Genomic DNA, 24,957 nt, shown 5'->3' with positions numbered 1-24,957 from the left:
AGGCTGTCCCAAATCTGGTAAGATCATTGCATCTGGCATTACGACAGCTTGTATGGGAAGCTCGTCAAACCAGTCGGGGGATGAGAGCACAGTTTTCCGGTCTTTGCTCTCATGCTTCCATTCTTTCATTCCATCTGCCTTCATACACCCGTCTTCTCAGCTCATCATCCTCTATTCACTCAACTAAAGAACTAACCAGCAAAACACAGAAAAGCTGTCTCCTAGAGGACTAGTAGCCGGTGTTAGCTAAGTGGAATTCTTTGTAATTACTTCTATAAAAGCAGATAAAACATGACTTTTACCTCACATTATGACTTAAAAGTGATCAAAACAGAAAAAACCCTAGGGTCACATGTCTTAACCACATAAGTGTGGATTTTCTTCATTGTGTTAATATGTATGCATGATTTTTAACCAGGGCAAGCGCAGACGCTGCGTGTCAACAGAAGTGGTCCCAAAATAGCGCGATATAGTCTGCGGTCTGTCATACAGCAGCAGCAGTCTGATTTCAACTCACACTGAAGTGCAGTGGATGCCTGTGCAAGTGTGCATATCGTGGGTAGCATGTGTGTGTGCATGCCTGCTGGGATTATAAATTTCACTGTGGTTTATGTACGATATCCCCGTGTCTAATGTGCTATGTCCATCAGCCTCACTCTGAAGCATAAGTCTCTTGGACCAGACAGTGAATGCACAGCACTTTCAAATAAGCTGTGTGCAAATTTATCAATAAAATAATCATAATAAACAGGATTATATGTCATTACTGCCCTCGTGGCTTTTTAACTTGAGTGACACTGTGATTAATCTAGACTCAGGAAATAACACCACTGCTGAGCGCACTTCCTGTAATGCAATGACTGTTTTGTGAAGACATTGTTGGCGTTTCTTCTAAATCAGCTGACCTACCCTCAGTTTTGTAAAAAGAGCTCTGTTCTGCAGAGTGGGGATGCATCGTATAACCACCAAACATGTGAGACTATAAATGAAGCAAAGTGCTAAGAAACATTTATACAAGTGCTTCTAATAATTTATGACAGTTCTGCTTAATTAATCACAGATGTTAAATAATGGCCTCCTTGATTTAGCTAGCATATCACATTTACAAATAAAGGCAGAGAACACCACACTTCTGTCTGGCATGTTGGGCTGGCGTGGTGTGCGTGAAGACCTCCTCAGCAATGTGTCTCTGGCGGCTCGAAGGCTGCACAATGGCTGATGTGTCTGGTTATGAGTGTCTCAATAGTGTGGAGAGAGATGGTCTTTGTTGTCTTCATCAACGCTCATTTTTGTGTGTCTGTGACCACTGCCTGATTTCAGACTGCCTCCGCATAGCTGGAGAGATGAGTTGCGAGCCCCCCGCCTTGTGTCTCTGTAGCAGGGCAGGAAGGAAAAAATTGCAGTTCTGCTTGGAGGGTTTCCCTCACAGGGGAGAGTGTGCGTTTGTGGTGGTGTTACCATTTAATGGGGAGAAACCTGAACGAGTTTTAAATACTCACTTTTGAATTTCAAAGAGTGCAAGCAAAGCTGGGGCTCCCCACCTTTGAGGAACATTTGAGTCATTTACCAATGCTACTTCTTTGATATGCATGAAAATACTTTTTGCTGTCATGTCATGTATTTCTGTGTTTAGACAGTCATAAACAGGAAGTCATGAATGAAAATTATGAACAGTTATCCCATCATTGTACCAACACATTTAACAGACAAGGACTAACAGCAGTACAGCTAATTGTTAACTTGTGTTTTTTCTCAAAGCTGTGATAGTTATGTTATTAACAGAAAACTCTGACACTTTTAGAGTACATCTGGGTCAGCTCCTTAAAAATACCCCCATAGAAGGGGAGTGGATATTCCTCGATGCAGTGGGTTTGCTTCAGCCATTAGACGTGTGTGGTTATGGTAAGAGGTGGCGCTGGGACAACCTCAGTGAGTCCAGCCAACGCCTAGTCATGTTTTTGAATGATTCCTTCCTCAAAACAAAAAGAGACATTATGTCATAAAAAAAAAAAACTGCCATAGTGGCAAGTCATTTATTTAGAACGGTAAAATTATATTGTGTTGTTAAGATAAAAACTGAAATGTTGGGATGCCTACTGAGTAGCCTGCTAATGTTACAGTTACGTTTGTACAAAGTAGGGCTGCACGATTTTGCATAAAATGAGAATCACGATTTTTTTGCTTAGAATTGAGATCACGATTCTCTCACGATTTTCTTTTCCAGTATAAATATTTATTGCACTTATTAACTGCACATCAACTTCGTAACAGTTGAGACTGAACATAAAAACAATAAATGAACATAAAAACAATAAATGTCTCACATTTTGTCATTGCCCCAAAATGTTGTACTGCTTGTAATTCCGTTTCCACCATTGCTCGACACTGCGTGTATAGAGCAGGTAGTGCAACATTTGAAAAATAGTTGCGGGACGGCACTGTGTAGCGTTTGTCTAGGGTGTTGATCATTTTCCTAAATCCCCCGTTTTTTCCCTGCCAGCTGGCTTCGGTATTACGTGGTATAAGGCTCCGCCCTTGTCATTTGTTGAGCAGGAAGAGTGAGCGCTTGTTTTCATGCAGATTATGTCCCGGATCAAAATGCGGTACAATCGTCACCTTTTTTTTTTCTCTTTTTTTTTAAAAATCGTTGTCATTTGGAAATGAGATCACACATAAGTATGAATTGAGATCGCGATTTTCTAACGATTAATTGTGCAGCCCTAGTACAAAGGTTTAATGTTAGGCCAAGGTACACATGTGATTTCACAGCAGCAGCTGTGCCAGCCTTCTCAAACAAAATGATAACATAAGCAGGATAACACTTAGGTGTTTTCACTGTGAAATTACTCAATTTGAATTCTTTGAATGGAACCTCTATGTTGATCCGTGCTTCATTTAATTGGAAGAATTTCCTCCTGTGGTCCAAAAAAAACCACAATAACATTGTTGTGCAAACCGGTTATTCCTCAGTCACCCCCATCCCCTCAAATACAAAGTATCTCTGACTCTCTCATCAGTGACTCAGAGGAGAGTTATGAGTGCATATGCTGCCTAGAGCAGCGAACCCATAAATTTCACACCTGAGCCTCAACTCTTGCGGCCCGGTACCAAAAGACTCACAGACCGGTACCGGTTCATGGCCCGGGGGTTGGGGATCGCTGGCCTACAGTACCAGTATCATATCTGGGGATATGACTCTGGGGTTTGTTGGAAACTGAGAATTAGACATGTCTCTCCTTTACCTGGCAAGATTTTAGAGCATTTATTTTCAGCCTATACAAATGTTCACATTTCACTGAGAAAACTGTTACTACTCTTTACTCTTATAATATGAAGATGTTGCACATGCATGATAGATGACAACACAGATTGGTTTATAAGTGGATGCTCTGGCTTAGCATTGGCATTTATTTAGAAAGTGTTGTGGATATGAAGTGCCTTTCTGGTCTTAAAACTCTCCTCTTGTCTCTTGCAGCCCTGCAGTGTGTAGATGATAAGGCACCTTGTATAAACAACGCTACATGCCTGAAATTCAGCAATGGAACTGAGTACTGCAGGTAAGATCCACTGGCCGGGCCTGCAACAGCTACACCTTTAGTTTAAGTCGTGGTGCACACACTTTAACAACACTCATCACAAAGTGTGAGCACAGCAGTAGACATGCCTCATAAGGGGACTATTGGATGTGAAAGCCAAGGCAGGAAAAAAGGGGGTTTTAGATCAACCCCAGTCTATTCATGGGACCATGAGGTTTTGCTCAGACACGACTGGGGGAATAAAAGACCGCTCTGTCTGACAAAGTACTGGGAACAATACCAACACACACATTTCCACCTCCAAGATTTTATTTCTGGGACATTTCAGGGGTTTTGTTACTCTCTCTTGTGTTTCTGTAGAATTGATCGCTCCAGGCTCTGCTAACACATTTTACTGCCCACCTTTCTTTCTCTTTTTTTTGTTTTTTGATTTGAGTGGGATGTCAAGGGTGGTAACATTTTTATTACAGGAGAAAAAACTAGGACAAAAAAATTAAACTGAAGCTTGAAACAACCTGTGAATGAGTCTCCTCGTAGCCTTGGTGTAATCAGACCAGAGAAAGGCCCACAGCGTAAAGGAGTCCAATGGGCTGCTTGATCTAAGCCTTCCACTTTCTGACAGCATAGGGTAGTTTGTAATTAAGACTGTGTAGTGTTTTTAATTGCATTGCCACTCCCAAGCCAAATTCCAAACACACATGCACCATCGCTGGTTCTTGAAGCTGATCATATTTCATTAAATGTGATGAGAATCCTGCTGTGCGTCTGTTCCCAGAGTTTGTGGAATTTAAACACTGCTACTTGTGCAAGAAGGGACGACAACAAAAGCAACATTCCTTAATGTGTTTCACCTTTTTTTCCTGTCTGTTTGGAGGAAAGATACACATTATTGTACAGCTGCCTATCTCGGTGTACACCAGTTTGTTAGTGCTTTGTGTTGATGAGAAAAGAGACGCATGCATAGGGGACGTGAGGAGATATTGCTACATCAAGGCATTATCTAACATCTAAAGATAGGCAGTTTTTAGTTTTACAGATATTTCTCAGATGGAGGAAGAACATCTAAATAGTGGTGGTCAGTGTATTTTTACAAACCAAGCTTAGAAAACAAAATCGCCCAACTTCAGAACTGTGCCATTAACATGCACAGAGTTAAATATGGCTTCATTTAATTTGACATTTCTGCTGGTATTCATTGGCATGCATATCTTAAATCATTTGCAGCCTTTTAAGGCTTGACCACATCCTTTTAGGTTTTATTTTTATGATGCTGTTTATTACTTTACTGCTATTTAACTGTGGTTACAGGTTATAATATTGTATTTTTACGTTTCTTCTACAACGCGACTAATATTGGACATTTTTGAGAAGCCTGGCTTTATTCACCATTCCTCCTCAGCTAAGTTTTTCCTCTCCTGACCACAGAGTTGGTATTTTTTCCTCTGATTTAAGTGATCCTGACAATAAGATTAAACTGTAGAAAGCAATGTTGCCCTGTAGAGACAAAAAGAGAAGTCTCTCAGTTTAGAAAGTCAGCTGACAGAGAACAGGCCTACTGTTAGACTGATTAGGTAGTCGGACAGTTTTTCTGCTGTCTGAAGCAAACATGAACAACATGCACACTTATGTGCACATGAAGGCACACACTTTCCTCTGTCCAGGCTTTCTGGTCGCAACTGCGTTTTATTGTCAGTCAAAAGGCTCATTGTGCAAAAAATCTAATTATGTCCCTATTAGTCTCCTCAGTGTATTAAAGGCAGCCGGTTGTAAGTAAACAGTCACTCTGGTTATTTGACTTGGACCTGCTTAATTATGTCACATGGATCATGCCAGAGGTCAACAGATAATTAATATGACAGGCTCATGCTGGGTGCATGCTGGGTGCTTGAAATATTTATTTTTGTTTCTTCACAGCATGAAAACATTTTTGGAATATGCATTTCCCGTAGTTTCACAAGCAGCATGGACGAGTGTGAGTGTGTGAATCCGGCTCATGAAAAACTCGTTTCCTTACAAAGTTCATGCTCTGTGTTAGCTGTGATATTGTAAAATTTCTTATCTGGTTACTTTCTACAGAAGAGACATAAAGACTAGCTGTGAACCTGTCTTTAATTGTCATAACTGTATTACTGCTGTGGTAGTACATATAGAGACATTACAAGTTCCTTACAAGTATGAGATCCTTAAAGACAAAGAGGACATTTGGCCTGCAGTTGTTCCTAAAGAGCCAATTATCAGCTGAATCCTGATACATTTAACTCAGTCCTGTCATTGCATGCATACAGTAGAGGTTCAAAAGAGTTTCAGCATTGTAGGAGCAGCCATATCTGTTCATTGTTGTAGTAAAGATCTAGGTACTTATGTGTTATAGTTTTATTTCCTCACTGTATCCATATCATGAACCAACTCTACATTTCCTACGTCATGATTATAACATTGTGCACACATTATGTGCGAGTCCTTGGTGGTTTTCATCATGTTATTTATTTTTTATTTCCCATACATAATGGCTTAAAAATACTTCTCTGAATACATGTCCAGAGGTTGTTACGGGAGACTGGCTTCTAGAAGTAATTTGGTAAAACAGCAAACTTTGAAAAACCCTTCTGGTTAAACTGGGCAAACGAAGCACCCGACTGTTTCAGAAAGGGTCTTATGATTAACCGTTTTTACTGCAGAAGGAGAGAATCTATAAGCTTCATTCACCTTATTTGAAAGAGTGAATGTGCATAGAGTGAAACAGTAATACTCGAACCTCCACACCTCCTCTCTGCACGTGCAGTACTTTTTCAGTTTGCCTCGTTTCTGCTGAGATCCTGCACATCCTCTTAATTCTGGAAAGTGTAAAACCGGTTCAGTAAAAGAAATGAAAGAAAGAAAACTACAGTTTTCTTTTTGCTGTACTATAGGAAGTACAGTTTAAAATAATGGTAGTTGCTGAACGCAGCATCTGAAAAGTCTTGAGATTTTTTTTTTATTTTTTTTTTAACACCCTCTCTCTTTAAATCATGAGTTTTGGACGTGCACATGGTTGTGAGAGTAAGTCAAAGTGGATGGGAGAGGCCCGTTGGCTGGCATGTAGGGCAGGGTGCAAAAAAGCACAGAAGCTGTCTAACCGGTGACACTACAAGCCATCAGCTTTGGGCGTGAAAGTCATGAGTAATTCACTGTGCAGATTTGTGCATGCCAGTGTGCCCGGATAGACATTTCTAAATGGATGTTACCTATCAGTATATTAGGTAACAGAACAGAAACTTTGGTCATGTTTGTGGGCCACAGCGGAGTCATGAGGGTCACATGCCATCTGACTCACACTCTAGTTATTACCTGAGAGGTTCAAGCGAGATCGAGACTACACAGATCATTGTTGTTATGGCATTTTAACCTCCGGAACACAATCTGTGTCTTCCGCTGGGTCATGCTGCAAACTGATGAACTCTCCCTCCTGTTTTTTTTTCTCCCGCCTTTACATTTTAAACCTTTTCTTAAAGGTGAGGGGAGCGTTACTGTGTTGTGTAGACCTGCTGCCTTTTTGATCTGACAGGTAGAATTAGCCCGCGAGGCAGACGGAGGAAGCGAGAGGGCCAAAACAAAAGAGGATGTCTCTTTTCAGGTAATTTGAGGAGTAGTACCTTGGAGCACAACTCCTTACTAATGATGAGAGAGGGGGGAAGGGAAGAGTGAAGAGGGGAGTGTAATTTCCCTCTTGCTATGCCTCTTTCATCAAACTGTCACTCATTTATCCTAAGTCCCTCCCACTAGTTCAGGGATATACTAGATGGCATTTGGCCTCTTAATCTTTCCATGGCATCAGTGCTGAATATTTCTTTTTAGACTATTTTCCAGGATCGTTATTGTTGAGCTCTTCACCCACTGGCCTTATTTAGTAATTCCTGCGTCATCTCCCATTTGTGTCTGTGGACTTGGAGAGCTTTATTAAGGTTTGCTACCTCACATTAACTTTTTTTTTGGGGGGGGTGTGAGTACATATCACAGAAAATGCAGACAAAGAGAAAATGTGGGAAAGAAGTAATGTTTTAAAACCACTCGTTCCTTCCTGATTCACCCTTACACTCCTCCAAACCACGCTCCTCGATCAGGCGCACACAGATTTTAACTGCGTTAGGCATATGATCCAAACTAAACTCAACAAACCCTCAAGCTGGAGATTGGAACCCACAGCAGTGATTTCCCACTCTTGCTCTCCCAAGACTTATCTCCTTCCCACAGCCGAGCTAACAACACTGTAGATGTGGTTGAGACTGGAGCCATAGTGATAAGAGTTTCTTTGTGTGCGTGTGCTTGTACTTGTACTCTGTCTGTGTGTCTCAGAAAAGTCTAGGGCACCTTAAGCCCCGGGCAAGTTCACATGCTGGCACCCATGGAGAGGTCTGAAGTTTAGATTTAATATTTGATAGTCAAGATGAAGCTCAGCGCAGCCCTTGAGTGTGTGCTTAGAGGCCCAAAAATGTCACAAGACATGCTTCATGGCTTCAACAAAGCATTGTTTTAACTTATCACAGAGTATGAACCACTGTCATCACATTTTCCTTTATTTCGTCTGGTGTGTGAGCAAGTTGGGGGGGAGTAGATAATCAGATTATGATGAGGGCTTTAAAAAGCTGATAGTCCCATGATTTGGGAAGCTGAAATCAAATCAAGAAAGTGTGCAGTCAGTGTGATCAGTGTAAAATATAAACTGCTGCTGCTTGCAAACCTTAAGTAGGTTCAAACCTCTCACTCAGAAAGAGGAAGACTTACAAAGCAGCGGGGAATGTAGCAACCAGACCATAAACCCACATACAGTAGGGTGACAAGTGGCCCTCTGTCGCACATTCGTGCAACACCGTGAGGTCAAAACTACCTCAGTTTTGTCATAAGGTTACACGTTGTCCATATGATGAAAAGGATCTAGCCGGCGTGACTTTCCTCACTTGGTTATTGCGGAAACAAATAGCAGTCAGCAAAGAAAAGCAGCTGTTATCATCCAGCGAAATTCAGTCTGACTTTGCTTTTAGTTCAGCGGTCATAAATCAATGACAGACGTTAGTGAAATCCTCTGACTTTTTTATTCCTGGCCTGTGTCCCCGTGGGAAGTTTGAAGCAGATTTCTGAAATTAAGAAATCACAAATACTGTGCTTTTGTTAGTGTTAGAGAAGCAATTAAGGGATGACTTCATCTGGAAAATGTACTGGGTTTTTCCTGTGTACAAAAAATCCCCCCCCCCCCAAAGAGGTTTGGCTTTACCCCAAAGGAAAATCACCAGGATTGTGATAAAATATTTTTAACCAGTTTGGGGTTTTTTATGTTTTTTTTAGGTGAGGTTTCATTTACTTGAGTAAATGTTTGGTTTTTATTTATTATTAAATGACAATAAAATGAAATAATTTGTGTTAAGTAGGGTTGCTTTAAACTGAAGTTACTTTTCCCCTGCTCATTTCTAAACGGACTGTGTGCAGCGTAGATCTAAATATGGACCTTTTTCAGGCCGGCAGAGCTATTGGCAGAGAATACACTTTAAACGACCGCAGAATCAGGATAATGACAGAACAACATAGAGAGATCGGTAAAAGGAGCACTCGGAGACAGAGGGAGTCCTGTTCTGTGTACCGCGGCTGCTCAGATGAGCCTTTTTGGACATGTTTCTAAACACAGCCTGCGATTTTTACCACATGACTCGAGTGTGGACTCCACCCTGCACCGCACTCCTTTGCTCAGTCCTCGTTGATGTTTTTTGGTCCGTCTGCACGGCCTCCTTCTCCTTCTAGCTCTCTCATTACCTTTGTGTCTTTTACTTCCACCTCGGTGCAGCCTCTTCGTTTAATCCTGCTTCCTCTTTTTAACTTTTACATCTGCCCCCCCCCCGTATGGCAAAGACAATTTTGGAGCTATTCATGGTTTCTACTCCCCTCATATTTCAACCTTAATATGTATCTTTAACCGCATTTTAATTTCCCCTTCAACAATAAGCTCTCTGCAATGTGCTGAGGTTTCTGCTGGAAAGACCTGTCCACACACTGTGTTTGCACAGTGCCAGTGGAAACAAAGTCCTAACAAGACTCATTATCATTCAGTTAGAAGGCAAATGGCCCCTCTAGCATATGTGCTGGAAGCTCACTCAGTATACTGCTCATTATACTCCTGGCTGTGTCTGTAGAAGAGCCGTAGAGGCTTCCAGCACAACTTCACCTACTTCCAAGGTACACAGAGCTCCAGCAGCGCTTGCAGCGTATAGAACAACTCTAATGTTTAACCGATGTGTTTTGGCTTGTAACCTTCGTCAAGGTTGTGAATAAAGTTTAAATAAAAAACATTTGCTGTGCTCTAATCACCAGCAGAGTTCATCAGTTCAGTTTTTACTGTATTGTGATGCATGTCGATACAGGAAAACTGTGATAATGTTATCAGATACACTGGCAAGCTTGGACTGTAGTTTCAGCATTTGGATTCACCTTCCTTCAAAACTGTGATAAAGTTGCAGCTCTAGTCTGAATGTCTGATCTGTGTGCCACAAACACCCTGTGTAAGCGTCTGCATAGCTAGCTTGTCTTTTTTTTAATCCCTCAGAAATCTTGCAGCACAGCTTCTTTTGTGAGCAGAGGTATTTTTGCACAGAAGCAGCAGCGAGATCAGTAACATGTTCTGTACTTGTGACATCCATGCGTGCACACACACGAATAAAGTGCAGTGAATAGGCCACCTATACTCTGCCAAAGCAGGGAGTGATCCAGGGATTGAAATGTGAGCTGGTTTATGTGCTCCATTTTTCTCTCTCACACAGCTTCTCTGCGATGGCCGCGGGGGGAGACCATGATGGAGTTATTAAGTGTAGCTGGGACTAGAATAGTGTCTGGAAGAAGAGGAGGCGGTGGGGTTGTATACTTGAAGGTGGAGAGGTAGGAGGAGGGGAATTACCACAAAAGAAAATAGAATTAGAGCGTGGGCGATTTCAGGACATAGGGATTAGGAGCGAAGGTGGTGGGGGATATTACGTGAGTTTGTGAGAAACAGTCCAGCCTTCACTGCTCACTGAAGTCCTCACAGCTACGGAGGTCAGCATGAGGTAGAGGAGGAGGAGGAGGAAGAATACGAAGAAGAGGAGTGGAGGGAGCGAGAGCGAGCACAGGATGGGGGTGCTAATGTGAACCAGCTGTGGAAACCTGACACCTCGAGAGCGGGTTAGAAATGAGATCTGGAGGAGTGAGAAAGGCAGGGAAAGAAGGGCTGCAGGAAACTCGGAGCAGTAGGAGAAAGCTGGAGAAAACAGGAGGGACGGAGGCCTCGTGGAGCAAAACAAAGAATCCATTAATGAGCTGTTCCTGTGTTGTTCACGAAAGCAGAGCTCGCCGTGTTAGTAAAGGTGTCCTAATCCCTAACTGTGTTCTGTTGTGCGTATGGAAATTTGTCAAAGGCTCACACTGCGGTCTGCGTTTTTAGGGACAGACCCGTTTGTCAGTGTGTTGTTATCTTTTTCTCAGCGAGGCACCACTCCCTGTCAATAATGGGAATCATGCACAGCCTTGTCTGTTTGCCTCAGGCTCTAGTGAAACAGCCAGGAGCTAATAATGAGCGCTCTATGTGGCAGCGAAACCTGAAGGACAGGACAGGGTAACGTTTCCTGACGCCATAGCATTTGGTTCTATCAACACTGGTAGATAGCACCAGTTGAATTTAATAGAACTCACCATGCCTCATCCCTGTTTAGGGATTTTCACAAAAAAGGCAAATCACTTGGATGGGGGTTAAAAATTGTTCAAACAAATATTGCTTGTGTATTGCAGTAAGAGCCATTTGAAACCTCCACCAATGATGCTGAAGTATGTGGTGCATGATGTCATATTTAAGCCTGTACGCCATCTACACACAACCCTATTTGAGTTTGGTGTGGAAGTTGTAGACCAGCCTTTGGCCAGAGCTTTAAACCTGGCAGGGCTGGGAATTACATAGCACTCGATAACTTTGGTATCTCGATATAGAAGCTGTGTGATTCTCGATAAATGAAAGAAAAGCATAAAAAACAGGAAATATTGTTTAATCACTGGTTGTGAGTGTGGTATCGCATTTCAATAAGTTGGCTTTTTCAACCATCTAAAACCATTTTGATTAGCTCCATGATGACGAGTCATGAAGTAGTCATGACTGGCATGTTAATCTGCATACTTAGTAAAAATATTCATATTTGGCACATATGTAGTGATGACACGTCACGAAAGACGGTGGTATAATTTTTATTGGCAAATTCACATAATTTAAAAAAAAAAAGCTGTTCCCACCATCAGTGTATAAAACAAACCCGTGGTTAACAAAGTTATTTAAATAAAGCTCAAACTGGGCTACGATTACATTAAAGGAGAAGTGTTGGATTTCCCTGGACCTCGTATCACCCCCAAGTTTTAACAGTGAAGATGTGTAAAAAGTTCAGACTGAAACATAAACCTGGCATTAATCTGGACACGCTTTTCTTTGTGTGACAGCCCGCTAACGTGATGTATGTCCGAGGGCAGACGGCCGTGTCATTACTTTGGGAGAGGTGGGCGGAGAGGTTGTCTGGGAGAAGAAAGAGCAGTCCTAATTCCCAGGACGGCCGCCTTGTTGTGATATCACGAGCAGGCCGCGGGGAGGGACGTCTCTTTGTTTGTGTGTTTTTGTGTGTGCTGTTTGAAGGGATGTGTTTTGGAGCGTGTAGGGGTCGCGGTACAAACACACTGATACAGCAGCAGAGACAGACAGGGTGGCCGTGACTAATTTGTCTACTACTACGCTAATCTATTATCTCATCTGCCCAATTAATAAAACAAAAAAAAACAGAGTGTGTGCAAACAAAAGTCTAAGGGGAATTTGTTCATCTCTCTCTTTTGGTAATAACCTTTTGATAGTTATAGCTTCATTTTGACGCTGTTGTTCAGCAAATCACCTGAAAGTTTGTCTCAAATCGAGTGAAAGTTTTATGTTTTGGTCTCATGAGTACACAGGTATTTTTGTAATAAAGGTACAGGGTGATTATTAGCACTATGTGGCTCATTGATGTGTTTTTAATAAGTCTGGTGGACAGTTCAGGTGTTTATATTATGTGTAGTTTGGGATTAGTTCAGTTAAACTATTTAAAAAAAAAATATGAATGTTTTGCTTAATATGTTCAATTTGGTATGTTTTTAAAATCTGTGTACACAGCCCACTTATTGTGCACTCCATTTGTGAACCGTTTAGTGTTTGAGTGGGAACGTTTTCTCAGATGTTGTTTGTCATCTTTGGATGATTCACATGTCATACCAGCCAGAAGTTTCACAGATGCGATTGATCTGTGAGACTGCGTGGCATGATTCATGACTCTCCTGTTTTCCCATGCTCTCACAACCTAATATCTTCAAGCTGCCTTGGGGTGGAGCAGCCAGCAATAAATAAGTCAGACTGTGATACTAAAGTACAAGTAATTCCCCTCTACACTGTCTCATCCGATCTTTATGTGGGTCACAACACAAATCTGTAGGTCTTCCATTTATAGGAATCATCCTTTAAGTTAAAATTGTCGAGGATGTTTAAGTCTTTCTCTTTTTTTTAAACTTTAGTAACACGTTTCTGCATGTGTGGTGTTGGATACTCGGTGGTGTATCTCTGCTGTCCTTTTTGTGTTACCTGAGCCCCTCTGGGGAGGCAGGATTAGAGGCCTCAGTAAGAGGCAGCAGGTTGTTCTGTTCCCCTCAGTCCCCAGGTGGTGTGTCTGTCACACGCAAGAAGATGACATGAAAAAATAACATACACAGGAAATTGTCTGACTTTTTTTCTTCTTCTCAGTAACAAAATAACACTTATGATCAAGTACTGTCACACATGGAGAAGTGCTAAGTGAAAGTGGGTGGGACTGAAAAAAACAGAGGAATAGAAAGTGACGAAGGGAACATTGTCTTTGATAACATGCCTAGCTGACTTATTGCGTAATACTGTAATTTTTTCTCCTCGCTGCTCGGCATGGAGCTGAATCACTTTACTGAAAAAAGGAGAAAACATGAAATCGAAAGAAAAGGGGTGGTGAAGAAGAGAGGAAAAAACACACACACACACATTTTGCAGACCAAATGTGGTGGTAACTTAAATAAGTCAAGCATTCTTGCCCATACTGTTGCCTGTTTGTCTGTTATGTATAGTTTATCCCATTGTCCAGGTTATTGCTAGCGCTTTCCACTTGTTGTTTTCAGTTTCTGCCATGCTGCAGTCAACAACTTCCAGATAACTCCACCTCACATCCTTCTGCTTCTGAACTTCTCCTTTGTCACGAATGACCCCAGTTTAACCCTTTGACCAAACCCAGCTTCTGCCTTTTTTCTGAGCGGGTTTATGGGGAAACAGCTCTGGGGCTAGGGCACTTCCTTTAGTTATCTTAGAGTTAGTCTGTCAAGACACAAACAAACCCCATTTCTGTGAAGAAGCTTATGGTAATGCAAGGGCTTGTATTCAAAATGGCTCTCCTGGGTTAAAGACATTAAACATGCACGGTGCATACTAAGTGTTAAAAGTCTGAAGCATCTAAAAAGCTATTTTCTCTTTATGTGCAGCCACACATTTTGCTAATACTCCTACTAAGGGATGTGGTTTCCCGCATGCTGTTATGTAGATCATTATACAGAAATGGAAAGACAGTGTATTAGACAGTAGTGTTTACTTGTGCTGGTTTATTTGTTTCTTTGATGTGTGTGTGTGTGTGTGTGTGTGTGTGTGTGTGTGTGTGTGTGTGTGTGTGTGTGTGTGTGTGTGTGTGTGTGTGTGTGTGTGTGTGTGTGTGTGTGTGTGTGTGTGTGTGTGTGTGTGTGTGTGTGTGTGTGTGTGTGTGTGCTACATGACTCCTATACAGCTGTTACCCTCAGCGCTCTATCAGTACTCTCAGTAGTAGTCGTCTGATGTGGTGGATTACATCCACCTGAGTGAAACTCGCCCTTTTGTTTTGTTTGTTTGCGCTGTCAGGCTCACATGCTTATTTGTCTTCTTGTTAAGCTCATCTTTTTGTTGTATTGTCTGTATTTAAGGCCGATAAGCTTTCAGTTTTGAGCGTTTAACCTCTTCCATCACTGATTTGTGTTTTGATGTGTGCCCAGGTGTGCTCCTGGCTTTCTGGGGGAGTACTGCCAGTACAGGGATCCCTGTCAACCTGGCTCCTGCCAGAATGGCGGGAAATGCACTGTGAACATGTTACTTGGTGTGCCTCCACCGGGTAGTTCCACCTGCTCCTGCCCTCTTGGTTTTACTGGAGAGCACTGTGAAACTACCCAGAACTCCACGTGTTACCCACACAACCCCTGTGAGAACCAAGGTCGCTGCACGCTGCTGTCGCTTGACAAGTACAAGTGTGAGTGCCCGGTAGGATGGACAGGTAAGCTCCCGTTTGATCGTCTCTGCTCTTTCAAGAGCCTGATGCATTTTTTTTTATATCCCGTATGACTGTTATAACCAGTTATAACTTTTGGGTCTTTGAAAGATATTAATAATCTCTAATCATGTCACCACCCTCTGAGAGTCATGAGTGTCATAGCTCCGCTGTGCTGAATAGGAAGTGAGATCCAAAGACCTAAATGTTTGTTGTTCATCCATGCTGCATTCATGAGCATCCAACGTCATGCTTCGTTTCAAGCAAAACAACAGATTTATTACACATTTCCACTTCAAGGCTTCCTTTATTATATTCATTAAATCTTTGCTCGCACAAATACAGATGTGTTATTATTTTTTTTATTATACATTCCACCTGTCACACTTTGCTGTGACATATATGATTAGATCTAACTCTCAATTCCTTTTTTCTTTTTACTCCTGAAGTACAAACCAAAATGCATGCTAACGCAAGTTAGTCCCCACACCCCCTAATCATCTATCAGTGATTTATTTTTATATTCAAGAAATAAAATGATATCAATAAAATTCTGAACTTTAGTTACTAAAGCATAGAACGTGGAAAGTGTGCACGCTGCTTTTCTTCTGCTTTTTAGGCTGCATTTCTCGATCGGTGACCATTAAATCTCGGCTCTTTGTGCACTCTTGCGTCTTTCAGGAGCACGCTGTGAGTACAAGGACAGCTGTCTCTCTACTCCATGTGCCAACGATGGAAAGTGCAGCGCTCTCTCCGGCGGCAGATACACGTGTTCCTGTCCTCCTGGTTACGAAGGTCCTCGCTGCCTCAATGACACGGATGAATGTGAAGACACGCCCTCCCTGTGCCAGAACGCAGGCCGGTGTGTCAATACCCACGGCTCCTACAAGTAAGAGCCTAGTTTTTGATACCAAATTCAAAAATGCTCACCGTCAACAGGAAACGCTGATCAAAATGATGTCGCTCTAATTTCTGCTTAAATTTGTGAAAATGATGTTAAGATGTTACCTGCTCTGCCTTTGATGCAGGTGTTTATGCACTCCTGGGTTTACGGGTCGACATTGTGAAAGCTCGTACATCCCCTGCACGCCTTCACCGTGCCTGAATGGAGGCACCTGTCACCAACCCTCTGATACCACCTACTCATGCCACTGCCTTCCCGGTAGGATTTCACAGTTTCCGAAATTCAAAAAAAAACAGCATGAAATAAAATCATAGAAAAAAATTGCTACCACAGCTGTTATTTATGTATAAATGAAAGTAGGTTAGTGTTTCTGAATTGTTACACTATGGTGTTTTGGGTGCAAATAGTCTGATGTTGCTGGCTGTGTCGTATCTGACACGCAGCACTGTCAGACTGCTACAGTTAGCGGATACATACAACAGATACACACACCTAATGTTTATATAGCACCAGACGTTGTTAGAGGACGGCATACTAGAGCATTATGCTTCACTGTCTTCCCAAATCAACACTTCATTAAAACCACTAATAATCAAATGTATTTATTTCATGTACGTCAGGTTTCAATGGAACTAACTGTGAGAACAACATCGACGACTGCCCTAATCACCAGTGTGCCAATGGAGGAACCTGTATGGATGGGGTCAATACCTACAACTGTCAGTGTCCTCCAGAGTGGACTGGTAAGGCACTTTCATGTGCAGTTATTTATGTGTGACTAACATCTTCCATATGTGCCACTCTTATCTGTGGCTGAAGATGACCTGTAGTCTGGAACGTCGTCTCTCCATCCAACAGTTTTTTGACATTTTGGCTACATTTGATTGTTTTCTACACACTGCTGAGGACTGCTAACTCTGCTAACACGTTTGCGTGGCATCCACAGCACTTCTGTTTACAAAGTGAATATGCAGGCAGCAGCTTTCTAGGGCCTGTCTGAGTTTTGTAGCACCGATGGTGTTTTAATGATTCGAAATGACGACGTTTGAGTCCCTTCATGAGGCAAAATGATGTAATTTGGTTCCCTGTCAGAAGCTCAGCATGTTGTAACGTGGCAGGCAAAGGATTAACCTGTTCATTTTAAATCCCCCCCCTCACAGGTCAGCACTGCACAGAGGACGTGGATGAGTGCCGGCTGCAGCCAAACACCTGTCAGAACGGAGGTACCTGCAGCAACCTGCCCGGCAGCTATGTCTGTGTATGCGTCAATGGTTGGAGTGGACCTGACTGCTCTGAAAACATTGATGACTGTGCAACAGCTGCATGCAGCCAAGGCTCCACATGCATAGACCGTGTTGCATCCTTCATCTGCGTGTGTCCTCACGGAAAGACAGGTGGGCGTTCATACGAAACCCTGCACAACGTTAACTCTAGTGTAAATAATGGTGCCATGAGTTCGTACTGAAACTATAGATTTCCTTGACCCTTTCCTTGGTAATTCAGAGAAATGCTGCTTTCTGTGGAACACGTCTAACCTGAACTGGTGTTTTTCTAAGCACATGATGCCTCTGTTTTTGTTAAAGAATATTGCACAGGGAAATGAAACTGAGCTGTTACTCTGTAAAACAGTCTAATTATACCATAGAATATTTTTTGCATTTCCACCCTGCTGATTAGTCAGGACGGTTTTGGCGTTAGAGTAAGGTAAGCCTCCCCCAAGTAGCAAATTTGCATTGACTTTGTTTTTCTCTGAAACGGGTATAACCATGTGCAGGACTCTCCGGGGACATTTTGTCTCACCCTAGTTTGCATTAAAGTCTTTTATTTTTTTACTCATTTGTTTTGATGTAATGTTCTCAGGTCTGCTCTGCCATCTTGATGATGCCTGCATCAGTAATCCCTGCAGAGAGGGCTCTCAGTGTGACACCAACCCCATTACTGGTATGTTCAACTGTAACTGTCCACCTGGATATACTGGGCCCACCTGCAACCACGACAGAGATGAGTGCAGCATAGGTGAGAGTCTTCCCAGCAAATAAGCTTTAATCTCTGCCGGCCTCTGTTCTCGGCTATTATTTATATGCCTTCACTGTTTACCAGCAGGCACCAACCCCTGTGAGCACGGTGGGCAGTGTGTGAACACTGATGGTTCCTTCACCTGTAACTGTGTTCGAGGCTACGCGGGCCCACGCTGTGAACAAGACATAAACGAGTGCGCGTCAAACCCTTGCGAGAATGACGGCACTTGTCTGGATCGTATTGGGGAGTACACCTGCATTTGCATGCCTGGTAAATTTCCTGTAATTTTTAAAAAATAATGTTATATTTGAACACAGCAAAATGTGAAAATTGACACATGTGAAAATTCTGCGTTTTACAGTCAGAAACGGGTCATTTAACCACAAACCTTAGAAGTAAATAACAGCAGTGTCATCCACTTAAAGTTTCCTCTGTGTCCTCGATCCATGACCTTCAGTGTTTTTGTTGTTGCGAAATTATATAGTTGTTTCTGTGTACTTGTGCAGGATACGAGGGGAATCATTGTCAGCTCGAGGTGGATGAGTGTATGAGCTCACCCTGCCTGAACAGAGGCAAATGTCTCGATCAGGTCAGCGGCTTTATCTGCGAGTGCCCAGCAGGTTGGTACACTTTCAGCTGTGTTAGTGCATTCCCCTGACTCATTTCTGCCGACTGAACCTGTTTTTAAAAACTAAACCTTAAATGAAACTTATCAATATGTTAATTTTGTTTCTTATGTTTCTAGGCTTCAGTGGGGACATGTGCCAAATAGACATAGACGAGTGTTCCAGCACGCCCTGTTTAAACGGAGCCAAATGCATCGACCGACCTAACGGATACGATTGTGAATGTGCTGAAGGTAAAAGGAAATTGCAACATGTTTTTGACCCAGAAAGTAGTCGCTGAAAGTCAATTCACAGAGTAAGAAATTCCCCTCTACCCAGGCTTCACTGGTCTGCTGTGTGAGGAGAACATCAACGACTGCGAGCCAGATCCATGCCACTACGGTGTGTGTCAGGATGGTATTGCCACCTACACCTGTAAGTGCGATTCTGGATACACTGGCTCCATCTGTAATATCCAGCTCAACGAGTGCCACAGCAACCCTTGTCAGAACCAAGGACGATGCATTGACCTCGTTAACACCTACAGTTGTCACTGCCTACCTGGAACCACAGGTAAGTACTGAGTGTGCTGCAAAGATTCTCCAGAATCTCATTTAATGGGGCAATGTGATAGAAATGGTGTCACGTGATACGTGAAACAAACACTGTGACGTTATTCATTGAGAAAAGCTTGAGAGAAAATGAAGTGTGATGAAAAGTCATTCTGAAACACGATAGTGTGGTCACCAAAGTACAAAGGAATGTAATCATTAGAGCGGTTAAAATAGTTTAGTCTCTTAATGGCAGTCGTAGCTGCAGCAGTAGCCGTTCACACTGAACAGTTTTAGTTCTCATTCCTCATACAGCATGTTTAGAAGTATAAATAAGCTCTAACTATGCTTCTGAGCATTTCTAAATAACCCATTTCACAAATGCTGTTGAAGTCCAAAGTCACATAATTGATTCTTCTGGTGACTTGCTTAAATTGAATGAAAATATCCCGGTCCCTCACATCTAGAGCCTCTCGTGTAGTTTGAAGTCTACAGTACTCTTCAGTGTAGCAGTCACAAGTCTCGGTCAGGCGGTTAAGCCCACGTTGCTTTCTAGATTAGTAAGATCTTCATTGTGTTTTTACCACCCCAAGGCTTGGTACTGAAGTCCTGCATTCAGGCTTCATGCTGTCACTTCCCCTCTTCTCAAAGTGTTTCTGTTATTTTGTTCTTCTTCGCTCTGTTCACGTTTAATCATCATTGCTCTAATGCTAATCACTGATGTCACACTTTAAAGCATTCCTGTGGTCTATTAAAATCTTTTTATATATATTTGGTCATATTTTCTCACTTATTGCTAAATTCCTTTTTTGTGGTCTCTTACGCCCCCTGGTGGTAAATGACATTCTGTCTCTCTGCATTTGAATGGAAGGAACAAGGTTTTTGGTCCTGACCTGTACAGTATCTGTGAAGAGCAGAATGATTGCATTGTCCAAGTTAGTTTTAAAATTTGTCTGTCCTCTACGTGCAAGCACTCGGTGACTGTGGTGAAGAAGAGCTTCGCGGAAGAGACTTTGAGCACAACCAGTTCAGTGTGAGGTGCATATAGAATCACAAGTAAAAGGATGATAAGCAAACTTAGCTGATGACAGTTTAGCTTTTTAAAATTCATATATACTTGTAATCAAAGGCTGCCGCACAGAACATGAAGTCTGCCGGGTGTGCCAGACGTCCCAAAACTGGTCTCAGGCTTAGTCACGACAGCCAGCTGGTTCAAAAATCGTAGATTTTATAACAGCTGCTCATTTGCCTCTAATGCAACTCCTTACTCGCATTAATCATCAGATTCTTTTACTGTGCCACTTTTATATATTCCAGCGAAAGGATAGACTTTTAAACCCGACTGTTGTTACACGACATGAATTTGTATTTGTGTACTTTCTGCTCAGGTGTGAACTGTGAGATCAATGAGGACGATTGTGCCAGCAAACCCTGCGTTCATGGAGAGTGCCAGGATGGCATCAACAAGTACAAATGTGTTTGCACCCCGGGATATTCAGGTACGTTTTTGCCTCATGAACATCAACGTGTATAAAAGGCCTCAAAGCTGAGGCAAGATAAAGTGGCCTGAAATCATCTCGTGTCCTTTTGATGCTACTAATTACCTTTAACTTGTTCTTTAACAGGAGTAAACTGTGAAGACAACATTAATGAGTGCATGTCAAATCCATGTTTGAGTGGGGGAACCTGCCAAGACAAGGTCAACGGGTTTCACTGCCTTTGCCCACCCGGCACCCACGGCCCTCTGTGCCTCTCTGGTAAAGACCATTGTGCTCATCAGCCTTGTCAGCACGGATACTGTGTCGAACAGCAACACGGGTAAGTTATGGTTATACTGGTGTTTTGTGTTTTACATTATTGGCATAAGATACAGTCATTTTTTTTTTATTATAGTGGGAATTTCATCCAATTAATTTTCTCTCTACTGTTAATTTGCACTTACTTCAGATAGATGTGCAGGTTTTGTTTTTTCCAACACGTCAGCATTTTTAAATTTAACATCTCTCCACATATATATGCAGGAGCTAATGCTGTTACTGTGAGTCAGTTAAGATTTTAAACATCTTTCCTTTGTGTGAAGGTACCGCTGTGAGTGTCAGGCTGGATGGGAAGGACAGCACTGTGACCTGGAGAAGAATGAGTGTCAGTCAAACCCATGTCAGAATGGTGGCACCTGTGTGGATCGACACAACGGCTACACCTGTCAGTGCAAACTTGGCTTTGGAGGTAAACGCCACCGCTGTCTTTCATTTTATATAAGAAGTATTTTAAAAATCTCCTCCAGTCCTTTCTGAATTAATGCACAGTGCAGAGGTTCCTTGTCGCGCCTGTGTCAGATGCCTGTGCTCAGAGAAATTTCCAGTTTCAGCAGACTCTGTTTCTGTTGAGAAACTTTGCCGATATCAGCGAAACATCGAGTCTGACACGTTATTGTTGACTGCTCTTTGATCAGGTATGAATTGTGAGAAGGACATTGATGAATGTGCATCTGGCCCGTGTCTGAACCAAGGCGTTTGTATAGATCAAATCAACGGCTACACCTGTCAATGTGGTCTGCCGTTCACAGGTCAGTGATGGCACATTTACTTGCATGTAATGTCACAATTTTAAGCTGCTGCCTGGATATCACTTTGGAGAATATTTCCATATGCATGATTTGATTATTACGAATCTGTGTGAAAATAGGTAAACACTGTGAGGTGGAACAAGTTCCCTGTTCCTCTCATCCATGTAAAAGGGGAGGTGTGTGCCATCCAACTCCAGATTACACCTCTTTTACCTGTCGATGTCCTATCGGTTGGAAAGGTATGTGTTCGTCAGCATGCGTTTGTGTGTGTGCTTGACGGTGGCTGTTAGCCGTAATATTAGACCTACATTTCTAATATTGCGTATCACCGCTGGAATTATGCCGTTCCAACTGGTTTTTGCTTTTTGTGTTTTTGTCCACACTTGCGTAGGTGCGCTCTGCGATGATGATGTAAACGAGTGCAAGAACAACCCTTGCAGATATGGCGGTCGGTGCTTAAACAGCCAGGGGAGCTACACGTGTAACTGTCTGCCTGGATACAGTGGACACAACTGTCAGATAAACATTGACGACTGCTCACCAAGTGAGTTTAATTTGGTCACTTTGTCTTTGGATCCAATATCATCGTAACTTCCACCAGTCTTTTATTTAATTTAATGATGTTTAAAATAAATAACAATCAGCTGTTATTTAATAATAACTCCTAAAAGCCAAAGGTGCTCATACAGTTTGAGCCGTGCTCAGATGTGTGCTTGTTTATTCAGTAACTGGTTTAGTGAGCCTGTTCCTCCTGTCGTCTGTGTTCTGCAGACCCGTGTCTGAATGGAGGCTCTTGTGTGGACGAGGTCGGGAGTTTCTCCTGTAATTGCCGCCCAGGTTTTGAGGGAAAGCGCTGTGACATTGAGGTTAACGAGTGTGCCAGCCATCCCTGCAGAAACGGCGCCTCCTGCGAGGACTACGTCAACAGCTTTGTATGCAAGTGCCGACCTGGCTTTAACGGCATACTGTGTGAAAACAACATCCCCGAGTGTACTGAAAGGTAAGTGCCCTGTCGACACGAGAGCCTAAATATGCTGTCTCCCAATATGTGCGACCTGAGTACGAATCGGTACATATTTCTGTATCAGTAGATTTTAAAGTGCTGTTTTCTTTTTCTTCCTCCTCCCAGCTCATGCCTCAATAACGGGTCTTGCATCGATGACATCGGCAAATTTACTTGCCGTTGTCATCCGGGTTTTTACGGTGAATTCTGCGAGTATGAGAAGAACGAGTGCGACTCTCAGCCCTGCAAGAACGGAGGCACCTGCACTGACGGTCTGGGCACCTACCGCTGCACCTGTCCCATGGCATACAGTGGACAGAACTGCCAGGTAAGTGCGCAGTGTGGGTCTGCATAATTCTGTAATTCCTTTGTACGCACAATGAGAGTTGACACATTTTAAAAGGCTAATGGGGTATTGTCATCACCCCGCTGGGGTGCAGCGTTGACACCCAAGTTTGAGAATGTGATAACTCGAGAATGAAGCTACGTATGAGCTTCAAATTGATACCATTGGTGCATCTACTTGGAGGCTGCTTCAGTGCTTTCTGTAGAGCCACGACAGGTGGCCTCGTGCACTCAGATCACTCATATTTGCTGCCTTGTTTTAAACACTCGATGTCATCGAAGGCACTGTGAGTTGTGCTGGTTTGTTTCTATGAAATGATTTTAAAACCTTCTTTTTGTATGCAGAACTATGTGAACCTGTGCAGCCAGGTGCGCTGCCGTAATGGTGGCTCTTGCTCACAGACAGCAACTTCCTGGACCTGCCACTGTCAGCCTGGATGGACTGGATTCTACTGTGATGTGCCCAACCAGTCATGCCAGGATTTTGCTGCCAGGAAGGGTGAGGAAGTGGTTTTTGGCAGAGATATCGAGAGTGATAATGACCTACTGTTTATATTGTTACAAGGAAAATTTGAATGCTAAATGTAGCCTGAGGATTTTATTACCTTCCTGCTTACAGTTTAATCACTGTAGTAGGCTGCCTCTGTACACGGTAAACTCATCATATGTGTTTGGCTGCAGGTCTGCAGTTGGAGAATGTATGCAAGAATGCTGGCCGGTGTGAGAATGTGGGAAATTTCCACAAGTGCCACTGCCAGCCAGGATACACGGGCAGCTACTGTGAAGACATGGTCGACGAGTGTCAGTCAAACCCTTGTCGCAACGGTGCTACATGCAAGGACTATCAGGGAACATATGAATGCGTAGTAAGTGCACTCTCAGCTTGATATGTGTGAATGTTTTGGCAGGTTTCATGTTCAGGTTCTATATGCAAACAACTGAGCTAACCTCTGTGTTTTGTTTCATTGTCCCAGTGTAAACCAGGCTACCAGGGGGTGAACTGCGAGTATGATGTGGACGAATGCCACTCTAAGCCCTGTCTAAACGGAGGAACATGCATCAACCTCATCAATCACTTTAAGTGCGCTTGCCCACCTGGAACACACGGTACGTGCACATAATAGAAGATTCGATTAACAGCTGAGGAAGCTTTAAACTTAAAGTATGAACAGAAAGTGATGCTAATGTTTGAGGATAACCTTTCCTGTTTCTTTAGTTGTTCTTGACGTGGGAAAGGAAATGTTGATTGGATGTTGTACTTTTCAAAAAAGTTTCTTTAGATGGATCTAAAAATAAAACTGAGAGCAAATTAAATGCTGTCTGTTCTCTATGTCGTAGGACTCCAGTGTCAATTTAACGTGGATGACTGTGCCCCCAAGCCTGGCTCTCTGGAGCCTCTCTGTAAGAATGGAGGACAATGTGAAGATGGCGTGGGCGGTTACAAGTGCAACTGCCCGCTGGGGTTCACTGGTGACCACTGCGAAGGGGATCTGAATGAATGCAAAACTCGACCCTGCCACAGTCACGGCAGCCTCGACTGCATCCAGTTGGTCAATGACTACCAGTGCCGCTGTCGCCTTGGATACACGGGTATTTTCACATTAACCTCTGAAAACAACACAACAGCACCACAAGTAATTTTTGCTGGTCTTCTAAAAGGCGACGAAATGTGTTTCCTCAGGTCGTCATTGTGAATCCATGGTGGATCTCTGTCTGTCCAGTCCGTGCCGCAACGGAGGCGTCTGCTCTATGAACATGAGCTCGGTGCATGGCTACAGCTGTTCTTGTCCTCGTGTAAGTTTTCTTTAAAGCTGGCTGTTTTCTAATCTAAGCGATCTCCTCTTCATCCCTCATATGGCCTTTACAGCTCTTGTTATTTGCCCATTGTGCTCATCAGTTTTTAATAACTACTGGTTTCATTCTTATTGCTTAAACACTCCTCCATCAGTCTGTCCTGTATCTACTGGTGATAACAGCGAATGGAAAAGGGCAGGCAGCCATAAGGCTAGAGAAAGACGAGCCTTCTTTGTTTTTAAAGAAATCCAAATTTTCCTTTGATTATGCAGAAAAC

General features: G+C 42.8%; 1 protein-coding gene across 2 annotated transcripts in view; it reads left to right on the top strand.

Moving 5' to 3' along the window:
* Positions 1–24,957, top strand: part of notch2 (notch receptor 2) — a 40,405-nt gene that overhangs the window by 8,493 nt on the left and 6,955 nt on the right. Inside the window, exons 2-25 of one of the 2 annotated variants that reach the window (XM_031726759.2) lie at positions 3,476–3,557; positions 14,625–14,899; positions 15,575–15,782; positions 15,922–16,055; positions 16,418–16,540; positions 16,958–17,191; positions 17,658–17,813; positions 17,901–18,086; positions 18,323–18,436; positions 18,562–18,675; positions 18,761–18,994; positions 20,361–20,471; positions 20,598–20,790; positions 21,053–21,198; positions 21,425–21,538; positions 21,658–21,777; positions 21,930–22,082; positions 22,310–22,538; positions 22,668–22,869; positions 23,232–23,385; positions 23,568–23,752; positions 23,861–23,993; positions 24,225–24,476; positions 24,568–24,680. In XM_031726759.2, coding sequence (XP_031582619.1) covers positions 3,476–3,557; positions 14,625–14,899; positions 15,575–15,782; positions 15,922–16,055; positions 16,418–16,540; positions 16,958–17,191; positions 17,658–17,813; positions 17,901–18,086; positions 18,323–18,436; positions 18,562–18,675; positions 18,761–18,994; positions 20,361–20,471; positions 20,598–20,790; positions 21,053–21,198; positions 21,425–21,538; positions 21,658–21,777; positions 21,930–22,082; positions 22,310–22,538; positions 22,668–22,869; positions 23,232–23,385; positions 23,568–23,752; positions 23,861–23,993; positions 24,225–24,476; positions 24,568–24,680 — 3,965 coding nt within the window. Of the gene's footprint in view, positions 1–3,475; positions 3,558–14,624; positions 14,900–15,574; positions 15,783–15,921; positions 16,056–16,417; positions 16,541–16,957; positions 17,192–17,657; positions 17,814–17,897; positions 18,087–18,322; positions 18,437–18,561; positions 18,676–18,760; positions 18,995–20,360; positions 20,472–20,597; positions 20,791–21,052; positions 21,199–21,424; positions 21,539–21,657; positions 21,778–21,929; positions 22,083–22,309; positions 22,539–22,667; positions 22,870–23,231; positions 23,386–23,567; positions 23,753–23,860; positions 23,994–24,224; positions 24,477–24,567; positions 24,681–24,957 lie in introns of both variants that reach the window. The other variant, XM_031726758.2, reaches the window with a different exon arrangement.

This window comes from Oreochromis aureus, linkage group 23 (genome assembly GCF_013358895.1).
Source record: "Oreochromis aureus strain Israel breed Guangdong linkage group 23, ZZ_aureus, whole genome shotgun sequence".
Classification (NCBI taxonomy): Eukaryota; Metazoa; Chordata; class Actinopteri; order Cichliformes; family Cichlidae; genus Oreochromis; species Oreochromis aureus.
This window is presented reverse-complemented; position numbering and strand designations above follow the sequence as displayed.